This window comes from Electrophorus electricus, chromosome 10 (assembly GCF_041902795.1).
Source record: "Electrophorus electricus isolate QZ-2024a chromosome 10, ASM4190279v1, whole genome shotgun sequence".
NCBI lineage: Eukaryota > Metazoa > Chordata > Actinopteri > Gymnotiformes > Gymnotidae > Electrophorus > Electrophorus electricus.
The window spans coordinates 15,438,707-15,453,208 of record NC_137506.1 but is presented as its reverse complement, the minus strand read 5'-3'; the positions used below and the strand labels follow the sequence as shown (position 1 = coordinate 15,453,208).

The following is a 14,502-nucleotide window of genomic DNA, read 5'->3' as shown; positions in this document are numbered from 1 at the left end:
AAATAGAGTCCTCATTACATTTTTATATTCATATAGCTTGGAACAATAGCTAACTATTTCCCCTTTGATCATCTGTAATACTACTGTCAATATTTAATCTCTGAATCGTGCTATTTTTGCCATGAGAATTTTCTAAACAACAGATGTAGGCTGTGTTTTGTTCGACCTGCTCCAACCATCTACTCCTAGATCTTACAAATTCTCCTTCAGCCTTGGCCTTATAGAAGTCATTCAATTTACTTTGAAATGTTAACAAATCTAATCTCACGGTCTGTGAGAATTAATGGGTTTTCTTATGTAAGTGTGGAAATTTGTGAAATAATAATACCTTTCATCATGTCTTGTCATATGAGCCAAGAAATTTCAATATGCCATGAAAAACTGCTGCTTTGTTTTAGAAGTTCCTAATTACTGTCAAAACGTCTGTCATCAGACCCTTGCACCAAAAATGCTGTATGAGACCTCAAATTTTTCAATTACCACTTGTCTTCAAAATTGAGTTATTTAGTTTTTAGTATGAGCCTAGCCCTTTAGTCACATTAGCAAGGCCTAACATAATCAGAAGTGACCTATAGCTTTGTGGTCTGTCAAAGGAGTAGTAAAAATATGCACATTGACTGTGTGCATCCAAACAATTCGAAACCAGGCAGAAGTCAATAAGTAACACATGTTCTGCACTTTACTCTAGGTATACTCCATTTTTCAACCAGGTTCAATCTGAGCATGATACGAATTAAATTAGAGGCAGATTAATGACCTACAAGAGGAGGCCATCTAATAAATCATTTAGTGTTATATTTGTGAGAGGTCAGAGGAAAATTTCCAGTCTAGTTTAAACTGACATGAAAATGAATTCGTGTCTTTTTTTATTGCAATGTTTCCCCGAATATACTATTGGTCATTATATTTGTCACTCCTCATTTCCCCTGCCTAACTGGCAATTTTAAGACAACTAAAAGCCTGCATGCCAAGTCAAACATAAATTACAGGTGGAAAACACCCATTTTGGCTTGCTGAAAGGGTGCCATGTCTAGATGGGTGGGCCACAACCGTCGAAATCCATTACGTATTCCACTCCTATCAGCAAAGATAAACGATCTGAGACTACAATGGACAAACGGCATGGTGTGGGGAGTGTTTATTGGCCACACCTCCGTACCAACCAAGCACCGCTGGAATGGCCTAATATTGTTGCTGGACATGTGCATTCCTTTATGGACACAATTTATTCATCTTATCCGAGGCGCACCTACTTCCAGCATGATGTGTCATCTCATAAAGCACAAATCATACAATCATGGCAACATGGATCAAAATCCTAAAAGTATGTTTACAACATGCTACAAAAAAAAAACATCTTTGTCAGTCACGTGTGCGATGTCTGACACCATTTTGGAGGTTATATCTACAATAAACGGTACAGTAAACACTAGTTTAAACTAGTTTTCAAGTAACTCATTAAGTCAGAAGTCTGGAGAAGCAGAAGCAACCCGTACCAAGAATACCATACCGAGACAAACTTTGCAAGTAGATGTCAACTTTGTTATATGGCACCATTCCCCCCGACATAATTTATTACAGAAGGATAAACCACACAATGTAACTTTTTAACATCTTAACACGACATTTCTGCAACCCTTTTACCTGGGTGTTTTTGTTTACTGAACAACAAATCAACCAACTCATAGATGTAACACCAACTGCTTTAAAAGAAAGAAAAACAGCACTCTTTATGAACTCTGAAAATCCAGAGAGCAAACAAATAAGAACAAAAGTGATGTTTTTGCATCTAGCTGCTGCAAATCATTTGCTCCTCGTTAGTCAGCAATCTTCTCCACTGCCTGTCCACTGAGTTCAAGATTTAAAACTCTTGATGCTCGCGTACAAAGCAAAAAATGGACCAGGTCCTCCATACATAGTGTGGAGTACGTGGATCGGCTTGAAACACTATTCTCTGTCCTGGCTCACAGATGATGGAACAAACTTCCTCTGGTCCCTTGCAGTCTTCAAACGCAGAACAAAGACTTATATATTTGTGGAATATTTAGAATGCCCATCGATCCTGCACCTGTTGGATAACCGAACGTACAGTTTGATACTGTCTGTTATTGCACTTCTCGTTGTCCGAGATAGCGCTTATATGTGTTTAGCACTTCTAGGCATCAGCATTGATCCCTGTATTTCAACAGTATTCTAGTGCAAAGGTGTCTTGAACTCAAATCGTCTGTACTGACAATGACTGACATTTTCTGAGTAAATGCCAAAGTACTTTTGTTAAGTCGCTGTGGATAAAAACGTCTGCTAAATGCTGAAAATGTAAATGTCCATAGCCTTTTTATCCAAGTTGGAATCCTAAGAAATCTGGTCGTGTGGTTAACCATTATGCCTTACCTGTCGTGGGATTTATTGTTTAGTGTACACAATAGGCGTCGCAGAGAAAATGCTCAAGAGTTGACTAAACACCAGAGAGCCTTGACCACAGAAAACCTTCAAACATCAGAGATCCTTGACCACAGAAAACCTCCAACCATCAGAGAGCCTTAACCAAAGAAAACCTCCAAACATCACAGATCATTGATCACAGAAAACCTCCAACTGTCGATTAAACCCAAAATAACTTCGGCTGACGGCATCTGTCAAAGACCGAATGTTGCTGTTCTAAGTGCAAAGCAGGTTAGTACTTTCTAACAAAGTGGTCTGTGGACAATATCTGTAAAGAATAGACTTATTTTTAAATATCTGATGGTCAAGTTCGACATTTTCTATCTTCGATGTCATCTTATTAATCATTTTAGCTAATACAGCCTGGCTGTAAACGCGTCTCTACACGAGACCTGGATGTGAATCTAACATCCTGCGCTACTACTTCCGGAGTCGTATGCGGTTAATGGATGTGGTGCTCTTGTTTACAAACTTCCTTTTTAAAATTTGAATATATAGCTACTCTTTGCAATGTCGCGGGGTTCGAGTGCAGGATTTGACCGCCATATCACCATCTTTTCTCCGGAGGGAAGACTCTATCAAGTTGGTGGGTATTTTTGGAACATAGGTTAAAACTCTCACGAAGAAACCGAAAGCACTCCTAAATGCCCAGTCACTGGCCCTCGTTAGCGCTCGCTAGCCTCGTCCACTATTACCTTATGTTAGCTAACGCTAGTTTGACTGTAGCACTGATGCTGTTCAAGTTTGTATTCAAATATAGCATCGTTTTATGCCGCTGTTGTTTTTCTTTGCGCGTTTCTGTTGATGGACGTTAGCAAGCTCACCAGGTATGTTACTTAGCTAGCTAGCTAGCTAGCTAGCTAGATGCTATACTTGTCATCACAACAACCTAATTAGTTATGGCTGAGAGAATTAGTTATTCTAGCTAGGGTTAGTTTAGTTGACGGTTAAACTGATGATGGTTCTTAACTAACGCTAAATAGCTATACGCTACAAATGTGACTTTACCTGCGGGTTTTGACTGGCAGTGTAAACGGTACAGTAACTGCTCCACGCCTTTTCGCAAGCTAGCTACGTATCTCTTGCTTGCAGTTTGAAGCGATGTCCTTACGTCTGTTCTAATCACATATAGATATATTTTTACGGTTCATTCCCGTCGGGTGTCTACTATGAACAAACAGGCGAGTTCAGGGATAACTGTACTGGTTCAGATTAATTTACTGTAGCGTTACAATATCTGTTCCCTCCAACCAGGTCTCTACTAGAAAAAAAACAGTAACCTAAGTGTTCAGCGTCTCTATTTCGAAATGTAAAACTTTTTCCACAGAATATGCTTTCAAGGCTATTAACCAAGGTGGCCTTACTTCAGTAGCTGTTCGTGGGAAGAACTGTGCAGTTGTTGTCACTCAAAAGAAAGTACCAGTAAGTAAAAAGTCTATTTGTAGATGAGATTTGTAGATATTTCTGTGTGTGACTTTTTTTTTTAATTTTTTTTTTTTTAGATCTTTTCTGGGATAAACGTTTTAGTTGTAGCATGTCCAATGTGCATAACCCCATACATGCTACAGTTCTCATTGCATGAAAAATGTTTGCCTTGTAGAGATACATTACTTGTTGTTGTTTTTTAAGGCACCTGTTGCTACAGTGATATCTGTTTTTCATTCCTCAGGACAAACTACTTGATGCATCCACTGTTACTCACTTATTCCGAATAACGGAGAACATCGGTTGTGTGATGACTGGGATGACCGGTGAGATCTTTTATCATTTTTTCACTACAAGCCTACCATGGCTGTGATTCCACAAAGCTTTCACTTGTTTAGATGTACAGTATACTTCACTTCATGCGTCCTGTTTGTGCATGCACGTGTGAAGCTGACAGCAGATCTCAGGTCCAGAGGGCTCGATATGAAGCGGCAAACTGGAAATACAAATATGGCTATGAGATTCCCGTGGACATGCTGTGTAAGAGAATTGCGGATATCTCTCAAGTCTACACCCAGAATGCAGAGATGAGGCCACTGGGTTGCTGTAAGTCCTCATGAGTTTGTAAGAAATAGTTCAAGTGGAAAAACTCATTCATCTGTAAACGTTTACATAATGTATAAAGGAACAACAAATGTTTAAAGAGTTTAGCCATTTTTGTATGTTTACTCTTGTTTTGATGCACACATTTGCTTGTCTGTGTCAATATAGCTATAGATCCTTGTAATGCACACAGAACTGAACAGTTACATTAATTATTCATACAAATTACAAAGTTGTACAGTGGTCTGATCTTCAACTAAATCCTAATAACGGGTTTTCTGTCCAAGTTTTTGTGATTTTTTTTTTTTGCGAAAAATATCCAAATATCGCATAAGATTTTAATGCTAGGATGAGGTGGAAAAGTCAGAATATCACTAGAATCAAAATTTGAAAACGAGTGATGGAAAGGGTTTTTTTTTGGAAAAAAAATGACGATGTATCAAGCTGAAAAGCCAAATTAAATCTCTCCATTTTGCTTGTTTCAGTGCCGCCCCTAATCACGGGAGACTGCATCATCTAATAACCATAACCTTCAAATAACCATAGTGGATGGAAACACAACTTGATTCTAAATTTTTCTGCTGAAATTTTGTAAAATGCGTAAAACATTTGCAAAACATTTGGATGGAAACCTGGTTAATAGATTAACTAGATAAACTAATAGCACACAAAACAGTTGAGTTTCTTATCAATATGGATTGTGTTCTTTAGACATTCACAGTTCAGGATAAGAAAATCTATGTGAACCCTTGTATTTAATAACTTATGGAACTTTCTTTGGAAGAAATAACCTCCCCCATACATTTCTTATAGCTCCTGATCAGACTAGTGCAGGGGCTAGGAGCACTTTCAGAATCTTTCTCTTTAGCAGAAGTTAATTAATATTTCTGGGCCACCTTGCATGAACAGCTCTATTCATTGTCATGCCACAATGTTAGAACTTGGTTGAGGTCTGGACTCTGGACCATCCTATAAAATTTAAGTTGTTTTTTTGTTGTTATTTGTGATATAAAGAATATGTTCAAAGCTACAGGCAAGTAATGTCACCAGTGAAAAGAGAGGAGTGTGCTGTTTAGAGACAGAATGGATGGTCCACATATTTTTTGCTTTCTGGAAATTAAAATGTGCTTCTATTTGTTGGACTGTCGTGGACTCCTTTATAAAAAGATGCTATTTGGTACCAAGTTTCAAATATGAAGGACAAGTTGTGATACTGAATATGCTTCAGGTTTTAAAAAAGACAATATCAGTTTTAATTACTATCTCACAGCCCTAGCAAGGACACAGTTTTAGTTTTTATTTCCAGCCTGAGACACACCACACTACACCTAGGTTTCTAAATTCTTCCTCTGAATTCTCAGACCAGGACCACCTATCACAGGCTAATATAATTATTATTATTATTTATACTATTTGGAATTCATTGTCCCTTCTATGATGGCAATCTGTCCAGGCTTCTGGGGCATATAAACAGCCTCAAGCCAAATGCTCCACCCACTACACTTCATGGCTAATTTTGATGTTGGCGTGCAGTGCTTCCAGACATAGTGTTGCATGTTTTTGCTAGAGTTTCACTTTTCCCTCTTTGATGACAAGTCTTTTGTGAGGTGCTTCCATAAACACCTTTCTTGTTCAGTAATTCTTAGCGTGAACACGTGAGCCTTTTGGCGAGTTCCAATTCCTGCGGAACCTTTGCTGCTTCATCACCATCATCCTCACCTCCTTCAGAAGTACCTGTTGAGCTTTTGCTGTGGCACTTTGCCAGGTTTCCTCCATTTGCATACAGTTTGTTGCATTGTGCCGTGAACACCCAATCCTCTGATATTTCTTTTCATCTGGGCATGGTTCACTTAAACAACTGTTTCTTTAGGAGAGTACACTGTGTATTTTAAGCAGGGTCTTTGCATGGGGAGGGCACCTCCATCCCAGTTCTCCAAGTTTATCTTATTGGAGCCTCTGCCTTTAAGTTTTTGGAGAGGTCTTTAGCCTAAACTTTGAGTGCCTTTTCAGCCTGGTCTTTGAAATGTATGTATATAATAAGTGAACAACATGATGTGCTCAGTGTTGATAAGAAGGCACGGTTGTTTGTGTGTTTTTATTGTCTAAATTGTGACTTGGCTGAAGATCAGACCAGATTTTAATAATAATAATAATCATCATCATCATTAAGAAGAAGAAGAACAATAATAATAATAATAATAATAATAATGGTAATTCCAAAGAGTCCGCAAATGTTTTTTGGAACTATGCACACCCATGTATGTTTTTATGTATATTTTTATATCTTAGGATGACTATACATATACATTTAAAGCAGGTGGAGTAACATATATATAATATATGGTATGTTTTAGACACCAGTGTTTTGTAACCCCTTTGGTAGGTATGATTGTGCTCGGAGTGGATGAGGAATGTGGTGCTCAGGTTTATAAGTGTGACCCTGCCGGTTACTACTGCGGCTTCAAAGCCACTGCCGCAGGGGTCAAGCAAACAGAGGCTACCAGCTTCCTGGAGAAGAAGGTTAAGAAGAAATTAGATTGGACCTTTGAGCAGACAGTAGAGGTAGGTCACCCTGGGGGATGCAGACGTACAGTTTACCTTAACCCCGCCTGAGCTGCAGATGTTATGTTATGAGAAAAGCTGATTTTGTTTTGTGATCCCGCAGACTGCAATAAGTTGTCTGTCCACTGTTCTGTCCATTGACTTCAAGCCATCAGAGCTGGAGGTGGGGGTGGTTACCACAGAGGAGCCAAGATTCAGGTGAGTGAAGGTTCAGTGGCGGCTAAATGGAACAGGAAATTGTTCTCGTATACCATTTTACTCTCTGGGGAACCACAAAACCAGCTTCAGTAAGACTACACACATAATCAGGCTTTTACCTTTCATGCATTTTTGCTGTGACCTAGTTATAATGTTTATTGAGGAAGGCTCTGTATATCATTGAGGTGTGTTGAATTGAAATTACTGGGAGACATTTGAACTGCATAATGTTTGGTTGTTCTCTCTCTCTCTCATCAGAATTTTGTCTGAGTCTGAGATTGATACCCATCTTGTGGCCCTCTCTGAGCGAGACTGAGAATAAACAGCTCTCAGCATGAGAGCATTATTTGTGAACACGATTGTAGGAAGCACTACAACATATCCTCAGTATTCAGGTCAACTGCTCAAAGTCGCTGCTTCATGCTGTTTATTTTTGCTTTTTTGTGCAACACTTCAATAAAATGGACTTGTTTTTGACGATGTAGTTTCCTTTTTTCATAAATTGTCCTTTTGAATGATGTTATAACTTTGTATTAATGTATTAATTGTAAACTTTGTTTAATGCCCTTGTGAAAAAATTCCATCATGTGTAAATAAATATTCCCAACTCACTGTGGATGCAAAAACAATTTAAACATACTGGCTTTCAAAATCAGACTGTTTTACATTATATATCAGCGTGGCCTTTTCTGAGGAGTTGTTATTGCAGCAAAATGCAACTTCCTGTTTTGCTCGTTCAGTCAGTCAGCTGACACTTCTCCCACGCTTAAAGTCTGCAGAGCCTTACAATTAAAACAGTCTAAATAGAGCCTTTCTGTTTTTTGCTGTGGCTCTTGTTACTTTGCAAATACATCCACAAAAGTGTATTTTGAAAAGGGACTAGAACACTGCAAGAAGTTAGCGTAACAGACCAGCAGACCTGTGTGTCAGCATTATGTAATTTTCTTGCCAGTACATCTACTTGTAGTGTTCTCATGTTCCCTTTTTTATCTATATGTATTTGAAGACTGGACTTCTCTGGTTCTTTTTTGTCTTAAGATCTAAATGAACGCTGTCCTATATACAAGCTGCAGATTCCCCTGTATTCAGTGTATTTGCATAAAGTCAGCTCTCAGGTCTTGGCCCCATTCCCCTGTCAAAAGCCACACAAGAGCTTCGGAGTTTCCAACTGCTGGCCAGATATCGCATCGCGCTGAATCAAGGGAGCTTCTTATATGCACCCTGGGACTCCACTCCATCACAGGCTGCTTGTGCCTGAGCCAGCTTCAGTGCTTCAGAGACGAGCATTATGACTGTCATTTACGTGCCTCTGGGTTTCTGAGAGCCCCGAAAAAGTTGGCAGCGCTGTGACAAAAAGACACGAGACTGCGGTACAGCCCCCTTGTGTACTCTCAGGTTTGTATTCAAATTAGGAAAACCACACATTGACTTTGTCTGCGCTTACTGTAAAAAGAAAATCAGTCGAGTGGAAGGGAGATAACAGATATCAGGATAGCATGATAAGATAAATTTTACTATGGTGATGCTGTGTGTTTAAACAAATCATTAAATATTGTGAAGTGTGAATGGAATTTTGGATTTGAGGCAACCTTGAGAACGAAACAGGCATTCTTAAACCTAATTTAAATAAATATTTGTATATGCTCATTTCTTGCCTCATGTAGAAACCAAATATATTTTTGATTGTGCAGAAACCTAAAAACTAACAGATACAAGACTTCCTCTTTGAATGGTCATATGACAGTCGCTTACAAGAAAATGGTGGAACAATTCTGTTTATTTTCTATAGCTATGGGAAAATGGTTGACTAATAATTTGTCACATTCACATTCAAAGAACAGCTCCATACAGTTCCATGAAGGCTTCTATGGTTGGAATCCGGGAAGCTATGACTCTAATGGGGAATTTTCAGCATTGCCCGTCTAGTCTGAGTAACTGCCCCCCCTGCCTTTTCAGGAAATTCCAGTGTACTCAGCTGATGGAAGCCTGAGTATAAGGTTCCTATTACAAACCCTTCTATTACAAACTCTTCTCAACCACAAGAAAAGCATGCACACCCCATTCCGCCCCAGACAGAAGTAAATAGGAACACCACGTATTGCGCTTTTCATGGTTTTAATTTACTGCAACCTTTTGGGATTGCCCCACAAAAGAAAAACTATTTAGTTTTATTTATTCTCAAATGTCTGTACACATTTACATTATAAAAATAGATCTGTCTCTATACAAAATAGGTAACACCTTAGTACAACAGCGCTGCAGGTAAGCACTTCTGCAGGCATTTCAGTCTGTTGTGAAGTGCCAACAGGGCATCTGCCCGCTCTAGTGTTCTCTGGCCCTTTCTGCCTGACATGCTTAAACAGCTTTCCCATCTCTTGTTGGCATGGCGACTCTGGCCTTCTCCCAGTGGGGGCTTGATTCCCAAGAGACCTGTGTTCATGTGACCACCTTGCTCCTGGTTGCTGTTACTAGGAGAACATGATTCTCTGCTCGGCTTCACACTGGAACTCTCCAAACCACCGACCACTTCCCTATTTCTGCCCCATCATTTTTATATCATCATATATCTGTTAAAGGGCAAAAAAAACAGTGTTAGGATCTGGTAATCTGAAAACGTGCAACAGCAACTGAGAGGCTGAACAGAGGATCTCTACAGCCAGACCACACACACCTCTTCATCAGACAGCTCTTCATCCTTGTAGTCATCTTCGCTGTCCTCAGACTCACTATCTGGGAGCTCTCGGAGGTCGTTCGCAGTAAGATCGAACAGGATCTTCTGAATGTCAGTGTTCTGACGCCCGTAAGTCAGGTGGTACGCTGTATGACCCCCGTACGTCACGCTGTTCACGTCGGCCCCTCTGTTCACCAGGAGCCTCACCAGCTCAGAGTTCTGCAGGTCCACCGCCAGGTGGAGAGCCGTCCTGCCATTACACTGCTCCTGATGAGACATGTGAGGAAGATGGTTAAGTTCCGCTCCATCCCCAAAGCTGGTTTACATGAAGATATACAAAACATAAATAAAGGGGGAAAAAATATGAAGGCTGTGAAACCCACCTGTGCATTGATATCTGCGCCAAGGGAGATAAGGTTCTCCACCAATGAGAGATAACCATGGATGGAAACCAGGTGTAAGCATTTCTGACCTGAAACAAGATACCAGTGATGAGATCCAAGAGATCATGCACAGAGCTGGAATGTTCTCACGCTAGCTGGAGAAGCTCCAGGCAGTACTTACCACTGTAGTTGGGAGTGTGCAGGACGGCCGGGAGATGCTCTTGGCAGTTCTGGGTGAGGAGGCTAAAGCAGGAAAGGGAGCCTGTTCTGCAGGCTATGTGGAGGGCTGTGTTGCCGTTGTTATCCACTAACGTGGGGTCACAGCCCGCCTCCAACAGCCTCTCCACCACTAGTGGCTGCTCAGTCACCACGGCCAGGTGTAACGCTGTCTGTATTGGGGGAAAGGGGTGATGATGCAAGATGCTCAGTAACATTTGGGAGAAAAGCATCACTGTCGTAATTGAATATGTGTGTTTGTTTTACCTGTCTTTGGTAGTTTTGCTTGTTGAGAAAGGGGTCACTGACTGACATTTCAATTATCCTCACTGCAGCGTCTTGGGCTTCGTGAATAATGGCGAGGTGTAGAAACCTTTAAAAAGAACCAAGAGACAAACGCGTAAACATGCAGCCGAGCAAGTAGGTGGGAGTTATATGCGGGGAAAATCAAAAGCAACAAGCAACCCACCGCCGTGCACGCACGCACGTACGCACGCACGTACGCACGTAAGCACGCAAACACTTTTCTTTTTCTTTCTATGTTTCTTACGCAGTCCTATTCTTCCTGGGACGAGCATGCGCTCAACGCTTTGGCGTAACGCAGTTTCTGATTCCTGGCAGGCCGCCCGGGACTTTCCCAGCCCGGGCGGCTCTGCAGCGCCGCCCACACCGACGCCAGGCCAGAGTACAGTCCGTCCTGATGCTTCCTTTTGTTTACCTAAAACCATTTCGATTGTAATCGCGCCGAACGCCTTTGGCTAACTCTGGTATGTGGACTGCAGTCTGTACCTCTGCACTAAATCTGCATTATATCATAAAATTATTTACGAAATATGCATTCTGTGAAGGATTTTTTTTTTTTAGCAATTAACAAAGGTCCCATTACTTAAACAGTTAAAACTGCTGCTTATTTTCCCGAGCAATGAACGTGCAAACGGTAACATCGTGTCATTTTAAACCACTTTCTGTGCATAAACGTGCATGTACGAGCGCCAGCTGAATTCCAAAGTGAAAAACGCTTACGTGTCTCCGTCCTCGGTAACTTCATGTTTCCACGGCTCGCAGCACTCCTCACGCGCTCGGGGAGCGCAGTCCACGCGCAGTCGCCCGATGTCACGCGCCACCTCCGCGTACTCGTCTTCTTTAAGGGAATCCAACCCGCTGTCGAGGCGATCTTCGTTGCTGGACGGCGCTTTCCCAGATTTGGGTCCGCGATCGTCAACGCCGTAATCCACGGAGCTGGTCCCGCTGCTTTGATAAAACTCCATCTTGTTTCGGAAGTCTGACCTACTGGTGATCGGCGCACGGATGCGCGAGCGTTAAAGCTCGCTCGGAGGAGGTGGAGCTCGTGCTGGGTGGGGGATTTCCACATGTGATTGACGCCTCGACTGTGTCTACAGGGAATTTATCCAGGACTTTGGGGAAATTTCTCCACTTAATCAAGCAGGCGGCAGTATCAGTGCTGTTAATGCTAAAAACCCTTTCTTCCCCCCTGATTTAAAACATTCCAAAATCCAGTTATGCCTGATCTGAGCTGCTTTAAATATAGTTATATATAGTGCGCTTCCAAACCTCTCCTGCAAACAATTTTTTTTGTGCTGCATAATGCTAACACTACAATAGTTTTGCATCATAACAAATAAAAATAAATGTTATCACAAAGAGGGAAAATGACCTATTCGTGCTGGAAGGCGTGCTTACTATATGTGCTGGGTAGATTATAAAAAAGAAGAGGAAGTACTATATGATGTACTATATGATGTACATATTCACCCAAACAAATAAATATTTATCAGTATTAAGGTTACTGGTCCCCAAACGGCAGTGTTTCCCTATACTTCTGTACGCGGGGAAACTCCGCTATGAGTTCCAGACTGTGTGTAACAGTGTGCTAAGAGTGGATTGTTTCTAAGGAAACACGGAAAACCTGTTTGCACAAGAAGGCATTGAGGCACAAGTATACACACCAGAGCAAACGCTTCAGAAGCATAACTACCATAGCAGCCGGAGCTATGCCTGGCAAGCAGAGCGGTTACGCCATATGAGTGATTTGCATTGGGTTTCAACGTAAAGCAGTGGGACATATCTACTCAACCAAAAACAATATCACTATGTTAAAAAAACGAGCAACAACTTTGCAGAATAATGCTGAAGTGATGTTTAAACAAATTGTAACATGAATTGCAACACACAATTTTTAGAATAGACTGAAAAATGCACTATAAGTGGCTCTGAAACTGTAGGTAATTGTCATGCACTTTTAAAAAAGGAAGTTCTGCCTCCTTTAATCTGATATGGCAAACTTTGTATGAAACATTTAGCAGTTACATGACCGAGTTGGCAAGGACATCCTAGCACATGAAGTCCTGGAACAGTAAGAACAGAAACTCTGGGCTGTGTTCCCCACCACGTTTACACCTATATGGTGGGGAAACAGTGGACTGACCAGTTTCTCAACTCTCTTCCTCTTTCCCCAACACAGAAAACTTCTCTCTCACACACACACATGCACACGCGCACACCCTTAACCATTCCCATGTTATTTGTTCTCAAAGCAGATAAAAGACTGTAAACATCCTTATATTAGAGTATTAGTGTAACAGCGTTGTGATTACATGCCATATGCCAGGTGAATTGCAGTGTGTTTAAGCTCACCTTGTAGTGTTTGCCTATTTGAGTGTATGTAATGTACTAACAGAGCTTAATCACAGCCTAGATGCATCCATCTTGTAAATCTATCCCATATAGTGTCATATATTGCCCTACAGTATCCTATAGTGTCCTGTAGTGCTACTGTGAATGTTTCATTGCAGTCTTTGATCACAGGCTTCATATATTGCTATTTTAAATGACATCATACATTATATAGATCAGGCTTATTTAACTCCTGTCTGAGACAGATTTCTGCTTCTTTAGTTTACTCCCTGCTCCAGTACACTTGATTCAGAACATTATCAGTATGAATCAAGTGTGATAGCAGAGTCCAGCCTCAATGCAAATACATGCAAATTGTACAATGGCCTGCAGTCAAGATGTTTGAAATTCCAACATGTCACAAGCATGACTGTATTAGTCATTTTGTTTAACTTTTTATTTTCATGTGTGATTAACAACTCAGCTGAGTCACGGTGAGCCAGGCCTTAGATGCTCAGGTGAGAGACAGGACACTCCCATCCTGGATTTCCCATATCTTACAGACACACACACACACACACACACACACACACACACACACACACACACACACACACACACACACACACACACACACACACACACACACACACACACACACACAGGTGTTCCTGGAACCCCTTAACAAGCTAATGTGAATGACTGTGAATGACTGGGCATTTTCACATGAAGTTAAATCTGACTTTAAATTACAAGCAGGAAAATGAGTATTTCTCGAACCTTTAGCTCGGTTCGCTGCAATCGTTTGACAGCTCTGTTGTCAGCGGTGGATCGTGAAAGCTGATTCGTGATCGCAGTGATCTGAACAGTCAGTGTCACGCTACTTTGCAGGTTTCAGTGAATTGTGTATGTTCCTGTGCACAGGGGACTCCTGAGACCAGGTCCACAGGTCGCGTGACTCACGTTGCCTGCAGTGAAGCGCGTGTGGAATGCAGGGCAAGCCTATAGATGAGTGGTGTTTCTTAAAGAACAGCTAAAGGTTACATTCCTTGGGCTTCCCTGCCTAGTTTTCACAAAATCATGAATATTTCTCTGTACATATAAAATATGTATTTAACTTAATTTTAACTAGAACAAGGGATTGAATGATTGTGTTGTGGTAAAATTATACAATTGTTGTATATTAGTCGTTGTATAGTATAGTAATTCACACATGCATAGTTGTTCCAGTAGTTCATGTGTATAGGCATCCAAAATCTGAAATTATTATTTTTTTCTTAGAATGTCCCCATTCCTATTGTATCAGCCAAAATTTTAACTGGCACAAAGTCGTATGTTATATGGCTAAACAGCTTTTTTCTCTTTGGA

The 14,502-nt window shown here is 40.9% G+C and overlaps 2 protein-coding genes across 3 annotated transcripts; one reads left to right on the top strand and one right to left on the bottom strand.

Annotated features, from left to right (window-relative positions):
- The first annotated feature begins 2,854 nt into the window (after positions 1-2,854).
- psma6a (proteasome 20S subunit alpha 6a) lies at positions 2,855-7,707 on the top strand. Of its 2 annotated transcripts, none has more exons than XM_081721736.1 (7): positions 2,855-3,028; positions 3,815-3,864; positions 4,112-4,193; positions 4,318-4,473; positions 6,854-7,032; positions 7,136-7,230; positions 7,489-7,707. In XM_081721736.1, the coding sequence occupies exons 1-7, from the start codon at positions 2,953-2,955 to the stop codon at positions 7,544-7,546; spliced, it is 696 nt and encodes a 231-aa protein (XP_081577862.1). In that variant the 5' UTR covers positions 2,855-2,952; the 3' UTR covers positions 7,547-7,707. The 2 variants fall into 2 exon arrangements, with proteins under 2 accessions (XP_081577862.1, XP_026855720.1); XM_026999919.3 differs by having other exon boundaries at positions 2,856-3,028; positions 3,770-3,864.
- Positions 7,708-9,328: 1,621 nt separating this feature from the next.
- nfkbiab (nuclear factor of kappa light polypeptide gene enhancer in B-cells inhibitor, alpha b) lies at positions 9,329-11,812 on the bottom strand. Its single transcript, XM_026999938.3, has 6 exons — positions 11,524-11,812; positions 10,768-10,873; positions 10,466-10,673; positions 10,285-10,373; positions 9,902-10,168; positions 9,329-9,797 (listed from the first exon to the last, which is right to left on the bottom strand). Exons 1-6 carry the CDS (start codon positions 11,766-11,768, stop codon positions 9,762-9,764), a joined length of 951 nt encoding a protein of 316 aa, XP_026855739.2. The 5' UTR covers positions 11,769-11,812; the 3' UTR covers positions 9,329-9,761.
- Between the last annotated feature and the right edge of the window lie 2,690 nt (positions 11,813-14,502).

What these genes read in the sequence shown, in the direction of transcription:
- nfkbiab (XM_026999938.3), bottom strand. Translation starts at nt 11,768, where the DNA reads ATGGAGTTTTATCAAAGCAGCGGGACCAGCTCCGTGGATTACGGCGTT. An exon ending in AGCAAAACTACCAAAGACAG is followed by an intron (nt 10,674 to 10,767) that starts GTAAAACAAACA and finishes CCCCCAATACAG; the next exon opens with ACAGCGTTACACCTGGCCGT. An exon ending in GCACACTCCCAACTACAGTG is followed by an intron (nt 10,374 to 10,465) that starts GTAAGTACTGCC and finishes ATCTTGTTTCAG; the next exon opens with GTCAGAAATGCTTACACCTG.
- psma6a (XM_026999919.3), top strand. Translation starts at nt 2,953, where the DNA reads ATGTCGCGGGGTTCGAGTGCAGGATTTGACCGCCATATCACCATCTTT. An exon ending in TGTGATGACTGGGATGACCG is followed by an intron (nt 4,194 to 4,317) that starts GTGAGATCTTTT and finishes GCACGTGTGAAG; the next exon opens with CTGACAGCAGATCTCAGGTC. An exon ending in GATGAGGCCACTGGGTTGCT is followed by an intron (nt 4,474 to 6,853) that starts GTAAGTCCTCAT and finishes CCCCTTTGGTAG; the next exon opens with GTATGATTGTGCTCGGAGTG.